Consider the following 15,000-nt stretch of genomic DNA (forward strand, 5'->3'; position numbering starts at 1 on the left):
TTCCGGTCTGGTCCCAGTCTGGTCTTGGTCTCAATCATGGTCTGGTCTCGATCTCGTCCTGGTCTCAGTCCTGGTCTAGTCCTGGTCTGGTCCTGGTCTTGGTCCTGGTCTTGGTCCTGGTCTGGTGCCAGTCTAGGTCCCGGTCTCAGTTCCGGTCTGGTTCTGGCCTGGTCCAGGTCTGCTTCTGGTCTGGTCCAGGCTCAGTCCCAGTCTGGTTCTGATCTGGTCCCAGGTCTCGGTCCCGGTCCTGTTTCTGGTCTCAATCCTGGTCTCAGTTCTGGTCTGGTCCCGATCTGGTCCCGGTCTGGTCCCGGTCTGGTCTTGGTCTCAGTCCCGGTCTGGTCCCGGTATGGTCTTGGTCTCAATCACAGTCTGGTCCTGATCTGGTCCTGGTCTCAGTCCCGGTCTGGTCCCGGTCTCAGTCCCTGTCTCAGTCCTGGTCTTAGTCCCGGTCTGGTTCTGGTCTGGTCCCGGTCTCAGTCCCAGTCCTGCATCTGGTCTCAATCCTGGTCTCAGTTCTGGTCTGGTCCCGGTCTCAGTCCCGGTCCTGTTCCCGGTCTCAGTCTTGGTCTGGTCCCGGTCTGGTCCCAGTCTGGTCTTGGTTTCAATCATGGTCTGGTCCTGGTCTGCTCCCGGTCTCAGTCCTGGTCTGGTTCTAGTCTCAATCCTGGTCTCAGTTCTGGTCTGATCCTGGTCTCAGTCTTGGTCTCAGTCCCGGTCCGGTCTCAGTCTTGGTCTCAGTCCCGGTCCCGGTCCTGGTCTCAGTCTTGGTCTCAGTCCCAGTCCTGGTCTCAGTCTTGGTCTCAGTCCCGGTCCCGGTCTCAGTCTTGGTCTCAGTCCCGGTCCCGGTCCTGGTCTCAGTCTTGGTCTCAGTCCTGGTCCTGGTCTCAGCCTCGGTCTCAGTCCCGGTCCTGGTCTCAGTCCTGGTCCTGGTCCTGGTCCTGGGACCCGGGTACCAGATGATGTGCGTCACTTTCTCGTCTCAACTCACGACTCGAAACAAAAACGACCACAACAAATCAACAAAAATAAACCGATTCAGTGACAGTTTTTCCCTCAGATCTTGGGGACTTTCGGCCGCCCGGAGTCGCCCCCGTCGTTCCGCGCTGGGGCTGTTGTGGTCTGGGGCTGTTGTGGTCTGGGGCAGGGGGAGTGGGGGCTGCAGAAAAACTACACTTAAGTCAAATTTGTTTAATTAGAAGCCGTAAAGTACCCCACCCTGAGCTGAAATAACAGGGCCCGGCGACGGCTTCTGACGCACGCCCGGACGTTTAATGGAAAACTGTAAAGTGGAGACAATAGACGAGTGGGTTTCTCTGCGATAAACACGGAACACGAGGCTGGGAGGATAAGCCGAGGTTAAACTGTAGAGTATGAGAAGAGACACAAAACATGGTAGTAGTAGTAGTAGTAGTAGTAGTAGTAGTAGTAGTAGTAGTAGTAGTAGTAGTAGTAGTAGATTTAGATTTAGCAGCATTAGTAGTAGTAGAAATGATAGAACAGTTTGTGTATATAGTAAAAAATGGAAATCTGTAATGCAGTTAAGTAGTAGTAGTAGTAATAGTAGTAATAGTAGTAGTAGTAGTAGTAGTAGTAGTAGTAGTAGTAGTAGTAGTAGTAGTAGTAGTAGTAGTAGTAGTAGTAGTAGTAGTAGTAGTAGTAGTAGTAGTAGTAGTAGTAGTAGTAGAAATTAAACAACAGTTTGAGAATTTTTATGGATAACTATAAAGTAAAAAATGGAAATCTATGTAATACAGTAGTAGTAGTAGTAGTAGTAGAAGTAGTAGTAGTAGTAGTAGTAGTAGTAGTGGTAGTGGTAGTAGTAGTAATAGTAGTAGTAGTAGTGATTTAGATTTAGCAGCATTAGTAGTAGTAGAAATTATAGAACAGTTTGTGTATATAGTAAGAAATCTGTAATGCAGTTAAGAAGTAGTAGTAGTAGTAGAAGTAGTAGTAAGAGTAGTAATAGTAGTAGTAGTAATAGTAGTAGTAGTAGTAGTAGTAGTAGTAGTAGTAGTAGTAGTAGTAGCAGAAATGGAAGAACAGCGAAATTTTATGGATAACTATAAAGTAAAAAATGGAAATATGTTATACAGCGAAGTTGTGGTAGTAGTAGTAGTAGTAGTAGTAGTAGTAGTAGTAGTAGTAGTAGTAGTAGAAATTGAAGAACAGTGAAATTTTATGGATAACTATAAAGTAAAAATGGAAATATGTTATACAGCGAAGTTGTGGTAGTAGTAGTAGTAGTAGTAGTAGTAGTAGTAGTAGTAGTAGTAGTAGAAATGGAAGAACAGTGAAATTTTATGGATAACTATAAAGTAAAAAATGGAAATATGTTATACAGCGAAGTTGTGGTAGTAGTAGTAGTAGTAGTAGTAGTAGTAGTAGTGGTAGTGGTAGTAGTAGTAATAGTAGTAGTAGTAGTAGTGATTTAGATTTAGCAGCATTAGTAGTAGTAGAAATGATAGAACAGTTTGTGTATATAGTAAAAAATGGAAATCTGTAATGCAGTTAAGTAGTAGTAGTAGTAATAGTAGTAGTAGTAGTAGTAATAGTTGTAATAGTAGTAATAGTAGTAGTAGTACTAACAGTAGTAGTAGTAGTAGTAGTAGTAGTAGTAGTAGTAGTTGTAGTTGTAGTAGTAGTAGAAATTGAAGAACAATTTGCAAAATTTTATGGATAACTATAAAGTAAAAATGGAAATCTATGTAATACACTTGTAGCAGTAATAGTAGTAGTAGTAGTAGTAGTACTAGTAGTAGTAGCAGTAGTATCAGCAGTAATAATAGTAGTAGTAGAAATTGAAGAACAGTTTGAGAAATATTATGGATAAGTATAAATAAAAATAGAAGTCTGTAATACAGTTAAGTCTGGGGTTAAAACATGGAGGAGTACAGTAGTAGTAGTAGTAGTAGTAGTAGTAGTTGTTGTTGTAGTAAAAATAACCGAAGCATCTGACACAGTTTAGTAAGTTTAATATAAAACCGTAAAGTAGAACAATAGACGAGTGAGTAACGACGTGATAAAAGTGAAGTGCTGAAGTGCGTCTGAAATGAAACTGAACCAGGGATAAACTCTAAACTTCTAAATAACAAACACAAATAAATAAACAGAACAGTAGAGTTTTTACCTGTTTGCCGTCTCAAGATTTTCTACTTTCCTCCATAAATCTCCATTTTCTGACGTGTAGTTTTCCACCCTGTAAAAAAAACAACAAAAAACATTCACATTTGTCAGTCAACTTTTTATTATTATACAGAGATAGAAGTTTACATGTAAGTAGTAATAAATAAATACTACTGATACTGTCCAGAACATAACGGAACATAACAACGTCATCCAAAACTACTACTACTACTACTACTACTACTACTACTACTACTACTACTACTACCACCTATTTATTTTACCTCAATAAATGAACCTTTCCAATCTGATCAGTCATAATTGAAAACTGTCTGTGTTACACTCGAGCAAACACCACATGAAAATGTAGTTTAAACTGGATCTGGACTAAACCTGGACTAAACCAGGACTAAACCAGGACTAAACCAGGAAAACTACTACTACTACCACTGCTACTATTACTGCTGCTATTAGTACTCACTAAACCTGGACTAAACTACTAGAGTACAACTACCACTGCTGCTAGTAGTATTGACTAAACCAGGATTTAAAAACCTGGATTTAAAAAACAGGATTTAAAAAACAGGATTTAAAAAACAGGATTTAAAAACCTGGATTTAAAAAACAGGATTTAAAAAACAGGATTTATAACCTGGATTTAAAAACAAGATTTAAAAACCTGGATTGAAAAACCTGAATTTAAAATCAAGATTTTAAAACCCTGGATTTAAAAACCTGGATTTAAAAAACAGGATTTAAAACCCTGGATTTTAAAAAATGGATTTAAAAACAAGATTTAAAAACCTGGATTGAAAAACCTGAATTTAAAATCAAGATTTTAAAAACCTGGATTTAAAAACCTGGATTTAAAAAACAGTATTACTATTACTACTGTACTACTACTACACTACTGTAATACTGTAATACTACTACTACTACTACTACTACTACTACTACTACTACTACTACTACTACTACCTAAACTGTGATTAAACCTGAAACTAAACCAGGATTAACCCAGGACTGAACCAGGACTAACCCAGACCAAGTGTGAATAAAAGTCTGTCTCTATTTTTTCTTTGCTTGTTTTGTGAAGATCTGAAACAGGATTATGAGGCGATGATGTTTCCCTCAGAAAGTCGACGGGTTTTAAAAGGACGAACTCGCCGAGACGCAGGATTAAAGAGCAAAGTGAGTCTGTTTTAAAGGATTAAAGACGAAGTGAAGAATCAAGAGGATTAACATGAGACGATGGACGACTCTTCAGAGAAATGAAACACGGATCCGACCGCTCAAGAGGGATTTTCTATTAGTGATTAAATGAAAGGGGAAACAAGGACTGAAACAGGACTAAACCAGATCTGAACCAGGACTAGAACAGGACTAAACCAGATCTGAACCAGGACTAGAACAAGACTAAACCAGATCTAAACCAGGACTAAACAGGACTAAACCAGATCTGAAACCAGGACTAGAACAGGACTAAACCAGATCTAAACCAGGACTAGAACAGGACTAAACCAGATCTGAAACCAGGACTAGAAACAGGACTAAACCAGATCTGAACCAGGAATGAAACCAGGACTGAAACAGGACTAAACCAGATCTAACCAGACTAAGAAACAGGACTAAACAGATCTGAACCAGGACTGAAAAAGGACTAAACCAGATCTAAACCAGACTAGAACAGGATAAACAATCTAAACAGGACTAAACAGGACTAAACCAGATCTAACCAGGACTGAAACAGACTAAACCAGACTAACCAGACTAAACAGGACTAAACCAGATCTAAACAGGACTAAACAGACTAAACAGAAAACCAGGACTAAACAGGACTAACCAGGACTAAAACAGGACTAAACCAGATCTAAACCAGGACTGAAACAGGACTAAACCAGATAAACCAGACTAAACAGGACTAAAAGACTAACAGGACTAAACAGGACTAAACAGAAAACCAGACTGAAGGACTGAAAACAGGACTAAACTAGATCTAAACCAGGACTAAACCAGGACTAAAACAGGACTAAACCAGATCTAAACCAGGACTAAAACAGGACTAAACCAGGACTGAATCAGGACTAAACCAGATCTAAACCAGGACTGAAACAGGACTAAACTAGATCTAAACCAGGACTGAAACAGGACTAAACTAGATCTAAACCAGGACTGAAACAGGACTAAACTAGATCTAAACCAGGACTAAACCAGGACTGAAGCAGGACTAAACTAGATCTAAACCAGGACTGAAACAGGACTAAACTAGATCTAAACCAGAACTTGAAGTAGATCTAAACCGGCACTAAACCAGGACTGAAGCCAGGACTAAACTAGATCTAAATCAGGACTAAACAAAGTCTAAAACAAGACTTGACTAGATCTAAACCAGGACTGAAATATGTCTGAAGCTGGACTAAACCAGGACTAAGCCAGGACTAAAACAGGATGAAACTGTAAAACTAGAAAGATCTATATCAGGTCTAAAACCAGAACTAAACCAGGACTAAATCAAGACTAAACCAGGACTATTTTCTGATCTGTTCTAATGTCGTTTCCTCGTCACAAACAGACCTGGAGTTGTGTTTTGTTTCATTCACACACAAAAAACAAAACAAAACCTGCACATTTAGGCTGAGTTCTTCCCTCAAACTGAAAAAAATCACTTCATGACATCACAAGGTGGAACGGAACACAAGCCCAGGTCTGTTTTTGTTTTTGAGGCGGTGACAACATCAGAACACGACTTAAACCTCACGAGAGTCAGATTTTGTGATATCGAATTTTAAATAAATCGTTTTTAATCGATCAGAGATAATTTTCCAGGACTCACTTTTTTTCCAGACATTCCACATACTCCTTCTTCTTCCTCCGACTTTCTTGAGCTGAGATCTAAAATAAAAAAAATAAAAAAAAAGAACAGAACTCTTTAATATTTATGTTTTATAATGAATTCAATAACACAAAAAAAATATTACGACGAGCCAAAATAACGAAAGAATGAGATAAGAGCATGTCGTCAACATGAAACAAACGGACTGAAAGGAGTTTGACTTTTACCAGAACTAAACCAGGACTGAACCAGGACCAGAACAGGACTAAAGCAGGACTAAAACAGGATTAAAATAGGACTAAAACAGGACTAGAACAGGTCTAAACCAGGACTAAAAAAAAGACTAAAACAGGATTAAAGCAGGACTAAAGTAAGACTAAATCAGGACTAGAACAGGACTAAAGCAGGACTGAACCAGGACTAAACCAAGACTAAACCAGGACTAAAGCAGGACTAAACCAGGACTAAACCAAGACTAAACCAGGACTAAACCAGGACTAAACCAGAACTGAACCAGGACTGAACCAGGACTAGAAGAGGACTAAAGCAGGACTAAAACAGGATTAAAATAGGACTAAAACAGGACTAGAACAGGTCTAAACCAGGACTAAAATAGGACTAAAACAGGATTAAAGCAGGACTGAAGTAAGACTAATCCAGGACTAAACTCAGGCTAAATCAGGACTAGCAGGACTGAACCAGGACTGAACCAGGACTAACCAGGACTAGAAGACGGTCTAAACCAGGAATAAACCAGGACTAAAGCAGGACTGAACCGGGACTAAAGCAGGACCAAACCAGGACTAGAACAGGTCGAAACCAGGACTAAAATAGGACTAAATCATGACTAAAGCAGGACTAAAGTAAGACTAAATCAGGACAACACCAGGACTAAACTACGACTAAACCAGGACTAAAACAGAACTAAACTAGGACTGACCCAGAACTAAACCAGGACTATATCACGACTAAACCAGGACTAAATAAGAACTAAATCAGGTCTAAGCCAAGACTGAAGCAGAACTAAAAAAGTTCCAAAGCTGTTGTAAATCAGACCTAATCCAGAACAAAATCAGGACTAAACCCGGTCTAAACCTGGTCTAAACCTGATCTAAACCTGATAAAAAACCCGGTCTAATCCCAGTCTAAACCCGGTCTAAACCCGGTCTAACCCCTGCGGGCACAGACCTTGTTCTTGATCTTGCGTCGGACTCTCTTCAGTGCTTTCTCTTCACTCTTGGTGAGGGGCAGTTTGATGGGCACGGGGTACCCCTCTGCCACCAGGGTCCTCCTCTCCTCCTCCGTCAGCATCAGCGGCCCGGAGCCCTGCAGCTTCTGAACAACAAAAACAAAAACAAAAAAACACTTTTACGACAAATAATTTAAGACTAAACCACGAAGAAACTGAACCAGAACCAAAGCTGCACTGTGTAACTTTTCTGGTGGAGGCTCCGTCAAACGCTTTTCTCCACTGTTAAATGTTATTTGTTTGTCTGAAATATTCCACAGTACGGCATTAAACCTTTCTATCTTCATGGAGACCAAACTAGACCAAGTTACAGGTCAGATCTGTGGAGAGGCGACCCCGCTCACAGTCACATGTTTGTTTTTCTAGGTTTTTAGGTTTTTTAAATTATAAAACCAAAGTAAATGTGAGTGTTTCAGTGCAGTTTGTTTGGCTTTGTATTAGGTAGATCATTTTGACTTTTTGTAAGTAGCTCGCATGCTGGAAAAGTGTGAGCAACCCTGATCTAGATCAAATAAGAGTCAGGTTTGTGGAGATGCGAGCCAGCGCAGGGTAAGGACCAGACTTCCAGCTCCAACAACTCTGGCTCCAATTCAGTTTACAGTGAAAAACCATCACCTCTCTTTAACTGCTGCTGTGAGACTTGTCATTTTGGTCTAAAAATATCTGTATTAACCTGCTCTACATGGTCCTAGGTTTTTATTTCACTATTTTTTTAAGTAAAGTTAGCACTTGTGTTAAAAAGTTACATGAGAAAGGAGAAATATTAAACCATAATTTAAATAGTGTGTAGACATGGATCTGCTTCCAGACAGTAAAATGATATTCTTATATTAAACTTCAGTATCACTTTCACTAATTACAGGACGTTTCTGAGGCTAATCTCATTCATTTGTTCCCTGTGAGCAGCAGAGGCAGACAGGGGGTAGTTTTATTGAGTTTGACTTAAAACAAAGCTCGGTTTAGTTGAGCTGAGTCATCAAATTACACACAGACTGATTATAGCCCCGGGGGGAGAGCTTCAAACTTCACTTTTACACTTTTACGTTCAAAAACACTGTTCAGATATCATGAAGATGTCACTGAGGATCATTTACACACACGGAAAAAACAGATAAAAACTTTTACTTAAGGTACACGGTGTCCTAAAAAGCTTGACATAATTTTGCAGCCAATTCTGGTTGAAATAAACTCAAATTTTCACAGAATGTAAAGAAACAGATCAAGATTTTATGTTTAATGTTTTATTTTTGTTCTGTTTTCAGGTTGAGTCGTTCACTCCCAAAGAGAAGGACTTTCGCGTTCTGGAATCTGCTCGCACAAAGTCACTCAAAAAAATGTTCAACACCTAAACTGTTCAAACTGCTTTTAAAATGATGTCAAATTATCTGGGACACCCTGTATTATGTTTTTATTTAAGTTTAATTTTTTAGTTAAATTTTTTTCCATACATTTAAAAGACATCTTGCCCCAGTACAGATGTGTTGTATAAATCCGCTGTGTTCTGTTTGCATCTAATTATAAATCATTTTATTGCCCAAGACCCAGGAAAGTGCGCTGTTAGCATGCTAGTTGTTGATTAAAGTGCCGGTTCCCGCACCTAATCTTGAACCAACTCACATGTTCATGCCGGAAATCAGAGCATTCAAGAACTGAAAAGTTAAACTTAAGTTAGTAAAAGTTGTTTTTTCTAAGTGAATCGTGACGACACAGTAGACGTCAGCAGGTTCATCCAGGTCACACGAGATAAAGAACAAAGAGCAGCTGAAACTTGAAAAGTTTTAAGTCTACAAAAACTCTTCCGTCCTGTTGGTTTTGCATGTGTCCGTGTTCTCCTGATAAGATTCTGTCTTTGTATTGGGCGTCGCTGTCGTCTTCTCCACAGTAGATCCATGTTGTGTCAGAGTTTGGTACATAAATAATCTTGTATAAGTACAAACACTCGCTGGTGTTGATGATGTGATCCATGATTGTTATTTTCCTCCTGTGACGTCTGTTTTCATATGGCCTTGTTTTTATTTGGTGGTAAATCCACACCCTCTGCAGATGACGAGTTCATGTAAATGGTTTGAACTCGGCTCATTCTTCGGTGAGAACTTTGGTTCCCAGTGGAACTGGTGCAGGAACCGACATGACACAGTTCTGACCTGAAAACAGCTTCATTGGTCCAGGCAGGTTCATCGTGCTCCATGGGCGTAGACTCGTCTATGTGCTCTAAGACTTGCTCTGATCCAGCTCAACGTCGTTCTAAAGCTTTATTTCTGGACTTTTTCAGTATCTACCCCTCTGGAAAACGAGGATCTAGTTTCGATACCAGTTTCAGTATCGATTAGATTTAGATTTTGGTGTGGTGTTGGACTCACGTGTGGGGCGGTGAGCAGGGGGGAGGTGGAGATGGCGGCCGAAGCTCCCGTGGCGCGGCCCGGTCTCTGAGGCGGGGGCGAGGACGGGGGCAGGGACCCGTCGCTGTCGCCGTGGTTACTGCTCGGGGGGGTCGGGGGCAGCTGCAGAGACTCGTCTGACGGAGACACGCAAAAAAATACAAGTTTAGACACGAGTTTAGTCTCCAGTTAAACTCACGCGCTCTTTACAGGTATAAAACTAAACCTGGACTCAACTAGGACTAAACCAGGACTAAACCAAGACTAAACCAGGACTAAACCAGGACTAAACCAGGACTAAACCAAGACTAAACCAGGACTAAAACAGGACTAAACCAGGACTGAACTTGGACTAAAACAGGACTAAACCAGGACTGATCCCAGGACTGAATCAGAGTTGAACCAGGTCTAAACCAGGACTAAAACTGGACTAAACCAGGATTAAACCAAGACTGAACCAGGACTGAACTAGGACTAAACCAGGACTAAACCAGGACTGATCCCAGGACTGAACCAAGACGACTAAACCAGGACTGAACTAGGACTAAAACAGAACTAAACCCAGACTAAACCAAGATTAAACCAGGACTAAAACAGGACTAAACAAGAACTAAAACAGGACTGAGCATCGGAACGGGCCCGTCCTGTTTTAGTCCTGTTTTAGTCCTGTTTTAGTCCCGGTTCAGTCCTGGTTTAGTCCTGGTTCAGTCCGTATGCAGCTCTGAAGTTGTTTTTCCGTTTTCTTATTTTTGGTTTTATTTTGAAAAACGAATGAGCGAACGACACACACAGATTTTTAGTTCAGTAGATTTTCCAGCTCTGAAACTTTCCAAAAGATTCTAGTGAAGGTGTTTGGAGTTTAAAAACACACGTCCATCACGTCAATAAAAAACAGGCGCTGACAAGCTACAAAGTCGAGTTTTGGAAGATTCGGTTGTTTTTGAAATGGTTTTGTATTTCATTTATTCAAGCTGCGACGGCCACAAGTATGTCAACCATTCAAAACTGCTCAAAAATAAATTTATTCAAACCACGATCTTAGAAAAAAAAATTGACAACACATTGTTACATAGAAAAAAAAATACAAGACTTTTTTCTTTTTTTCATTCATATTCTTTTTAAACTCGAAAGAGGCTTGACCCGGTCTGACCCTCGACAAAAGTGACGAACACAAACAAATTTGCACGAGTTTAACAGAGTGTAACAGGGCCGTCGGCAGAAAATTTTGGGGCCCGGGGCAAAAAAACCAACCATGGGCCCCCCTCTAATATTAATTAATAAAAGGCAGAGGTTCTAATTCTGAGCCCCTAAGACGCTGGGACCCGGGACAAAAGACCCGTTTGTTCCACCCCTGTCGACTTCTCTGTATTTTAGCAAAGTTTAGATTAAAAAGGGAGTATTAAACTTCTTTGGGTATTAAAAAACGAACAAAAAATTACATATTTAGATCACCATGTTACGTTTTGTTGTTTTTTGAAACAATATATCAACGTAAAATAATAAATTTCAGTTTTGTTTTTGATGCTCTGGAGTCTCCGCGCACTTTGCTCCCCGCGCTAAATCACTCCCCCTTCAGAACAGTGTCCCGCCAATGCGTTGTGTGTATCCGTGTATCTGTTTCTTTTGTTTTCGTTTGTGTTTTTGTGAAGCGCTTTGGTCGGCTGAAGTTGTTAAGTGTTTTCGTCTTGGTTTAGTTCTGGTTTAGACCTGGTTTAGTCCTGGTTTAGTCCTGATATATTACTGGTTTAGTCTTGGTTTAGTCTTAGATTAGTCTTGGTTTAGACCTGGTTTACTCCTGATCTATTTCCGGTTTAGTCCTGGTTTAGACCCGGTTTAGACCTGGTTTAGACCTGGTTTACTCCTGATATATTTCTGGTTTAGTCCTGGTATAGTCCTGTTTTCATCCTGGTTTAGTCCTGGTTCAGGCTTGGTTTAGTCCTGTTTTAGCCCTGTTCTAGTTCTATTTAGTCCTGGTTCAGTCATATTATAGTCCTGTATTTGTCCTTTTTATAGTCCTGGTTTTGCCCTTGTTTAGTCCTGGCTTAGTTCTGTTTTCATCCCGGTTTAGTCTTGGTTTAGTCCTTGTTTAGTCCTGGTTTAGTCCTGGTATATTTCTGGTTTAGACCTGTTTTAGTCCTGGTATAACTCCACCACTGCAGATGACTCAAACGTGCATGAATCTCAAACTTTTCAGACGTGTTTTTGACGAGAAAATGACGTTATAACATTTCCAAAAAAAATCTCCAAAAAGTAAATTGTGTAAACGTCCTCACCGCTGCTCATACTGAGATACTGCCCCATCTCTCTGGGCTCATCTTTAATCGACACGGGCTTCACATCTTCTGCTCCGTGATCCTAAAAACACAAAGAAAGAAAATAAAAACACAAATTAAATTAAAACGCAATAAATAAAAATACACTACAAAAATACAAAACATTAAACTTTCATGCAACCATAAAATCAAAGATACACAATGTCATTTTATTGTGGATACTATTACGGCATGTTATTCTTTCCATGGAGATGTTGTTCTTCCACAGTACGGCATTAAATCTATGTATATTTACAAGAAGAAGCAAGTGATATTACAGGTCAGATCTGTGGAAAGGCGAGCCCGGTGACAGTAAAAATGCATTTTTTTTAAGGTATAAAAACATCTGTAATTGAATAAATGTACACTGTATAAGATTAATGCCATACTGTGAAGTTTTCTAACCAAAGCAATACCGTATCCATGGAGAAACAAGGTCACGTGACAGGTCAGATCTGTGGAAAGGTGATCCCGCTCATGGTGAGAACTCACAAGTGTTTTGGTGCGAATAAAAACGCCAAATGTGTGATTGAATAAATGTGAAATAGGCGGCGTTTAAAGCCATACTCTGGAGCATTCTAAGCAAAGCAATAACATCTCCATGGTAACGAGTAGTTGATGGAACCCCCAGCACCAGAAAAGTTACACTGTGCAGGTTTAGTCCAGGTTTTGTCCTGGTTTAAACCTTGTGTAGTTCTTAGTTAATCTTGGTTTAGTCCGTTTTTAGTCCTGGTTTAGACCTGGTTTAGTTCAGGTTTGCCCCAGGTTTAGTCCTGGTTTAGACATTGTGTAGTCCTTGTTTATTCCTGGTTAAGTCCTGGTTTAGATCTGATTTAGTCCAGGTTTAGTCCTGGTTTAGACATGGGTTAATCCTGGTTTATTCCTGGTTAAATCCTGGATTAGTCCTGATTTAGACCTGGTTTTGACCTTTGTTAGTCCTTGTTTAGACCATGTGTAGTCCTTGTTTATTCTTGGTTTAGTCCGTTTTTAGTCCTGGTTTAGACCTGGTTTAGTCCTGCTTTAGACCTTATGTAGTCCTTGTTTAATTCTGGTTAAATCCTGGTTAAGTCCTGGTTAAGTCCTGGTTCAGACCTGGGTTAGTCCTGGTTTACCCCAGGTTTAGTCCTAGTTTAGACCTTTGGTAGTCCTTGTTTTTTTCCTGGTTATGTCCTGGTTTAGACCTGGGTTAGTCCTTGTTTAATCTTGGTTTAGTTCTGGGTTGGACCTGGGTTAGTCCTGGTTTAGTCCTGGTTTAGACCATGTGTAGTCCTTGTTTAATCTTGGTTTAGTCTGTTTTTAGTCCTGCATTAGACCTTCTGTAGTCCTTGTTTATTCCTGGTGAAGTCCTGATTTAGTCCAGGTTTAGACCTGGTTTAGACCTGGTTTAGACCTTGGAAAGTCCTGGTTTACTCCTATACATCCAAAGTTTTAGTTCTGTTAAGTGCACATCATGTCAACAAGAATTGAACCAGGTCTAAACCAGGACTAACCCAGGTCTAAACCTTTTGACCCGCGACCTGAAAAGTTACACGGTGCAGCTTTAAATTCCGTCCCCGTACAGACCGAATGTTCCCAAATCGTGGGTCTGTTCTGGAAGCTCTCCGTGTCGTCCGTCGTCTCTGTGTCCATGGACTGGTTCTGATCCGGCTCCTCCTGCTTCACCAGAATGGCCGACAAGTCCTGGTTAAAACTCCACTCGAACTCTACGGAAAAAAAAAAACAAGGAAAAGAGGAAAAAGATGAAGAGATCGTCCAAATATTAAAGAAGACATACGGTGCTTTTGTTGGCCGTTTAGTTATAATCTACAACAACAAACAGCCGGGGAATGTTGTTGTACTTGGGACGTTTTAAAATCAAAATACTGAGCTAAAACAATTAAATAAAAGATGATTTCTGGGTTGAAAACGGCCCATTTATGGTACATCGCTTTAAAACGTCAAAACAAAACGACTAGAATCCGATCTGACCCCGAGTCTCCTGCAGACGGAGGACGACACGGACAGGACAGAAAATACAGTATATTTGATTTGAACATGTTTACGTCAGATCTGGGACACAGAAATAAATCAAGTTCATGAAATCAAAAATGAAAATATTGCTCCTATTGTTCCTTTAAAATGTTATGTCATCAGAAAGTTCAAAATTACAAAATGGAAGCAAAGTTTTAAAGGGTTTAAAGGGACTTGGTTTAGACCTTGTGTAGTCCTTGTTGATTCCTGGTTAAGTCCTTGTTTAGTCCAGGTTTAGTCCTGGTTTAGACCTTGTTTAGTCCTGGTTTAGACCTTGTGTAGTCCTTGTTTAATCTTAGTCTAATCTGTTTTGAATTCTGGTTTAGTCCTGCTTTAGAACTTGTGTAGTTTTTGTGTAATCCTGATTTAGTCAGTTTTACTCCTGGTTTCATCCTGGTTTAGACCTGGTTTAGACCTGTTTTAGACCTTGGTTAGTCCTTGTTTAATCTTGGTTTAATCTATTTTTAGTTCTGGTTTAGACCTTGTGTAGTCTTTGTTTAGTCCTGATTTAGTCAGTTTTACTCCTGGTTTAGTCCTGGTTTAGTCCTGGTTTAGTCCTGGTTTAGACCTGGTTTAGACCTGGTTTAGACCTTGGTTAGTCCTGGTTTAGTCCTATACACCAAAAGTTCTAGTTATGGTCAGTGTATCTGACCTATTTAAACACTTTATTCAGGTTTAGTTTTTGGTTTGGTTCAGGTTTAGTTTTTGGTTTAGTTCAGGTTTAGTTTTTGGTTCGGTTCAGGTTTAGTTTTTGGTTTAGTTCAGGTTTAGTTTTTGGTTTGTTCAGGTTTAGTTTTTGGTTTGGTTCAGGTTTAGTTTTTGGTTTGGTTCAGGTTTAGTTTTGGTTTAGTTCAGGTTTAGTTTTTGGTTTGGTTCAGTTAGTTTGGTTTTCAGGTTTAGTTTTTGGTTTGGTTCAGGTTTAGTTTTTGGTTTGGTTCAGGTTTAGTTTTTGGTTTGGTTCAGGTTTAGTTTTGGTTTAGTTCAGGTTTAGTTTTTGGTTTGGTTCAGGTTTAGTTTTTGGTTTGGTTCAGGTTTAGTTTTTGGTTTAGTTCAGGTTTAGTTTTTGGTTTAGTTCAGTTTAGTTTTTGGTTC

The 15,000-nt window shown here is 39.9% G+C and overlaps 1 protein-coding gene across 2 annotated transcripts in view; it reads right to left on the reverse strand.

Moving 5' to 3' along the window:
• Positions 1–15,000, reverse strand: part of creb3l1 (cAMP responsive element binding protein 3-like 1) — a 62,137-nt gene that overhangs the window by 12,534 nt on the left and 34,603 nt on the right. For both annotated transcript variants that reach the window (XM_055164266.1, XM_055164260.1), the window contains exons 3-8: positions 13,462–13,601; positions 11,860–11,941; positions 9,569–9,723; positions 7,148–7,294; positions 5,960–6,018; positions 3,131–3,199 (exon numbers count right to left, since the gene is read on the reverse strand). In XM_055164266.1, the coding sequence (XP_055020241.1) occupies positions 3,131–3,199; positions 5,960–6,018; positions 7,148–7,294; positions 9,569–9,723; positions 11,860–11,941; positions 13,462–13,601 (652 nt within the window). The remainder of the gene's footprint in view (positions 1–3,130; positions 3,200–5,959; positions 6,019–7,147; positions 7,295–9,568; positions 9,724–11,859; positions 11,942–13,461; positions 13,602–15,000) is intronic.

Source organism: Boleophthalmus pectinirostris, unplaced genomic scaffold, assembly GCF_026225935.1.
Source record: "Boleophthalmus pectinirostris isolate CB_2022bp ecotype Guang Dong unplaced genomic scaffold, ASM2622593v1 HiC_scaffold_11, whole genome shotgun sequence".
In the NCBI taxonomy this organism is placed as follows: domain Eukaryota; kingdom Metazoa; phylum Chordata; class Actinopteri; order Gobiiformes; family Gobiidae; genus Boleophthalmus; species Boleophthalmus pectinirostris.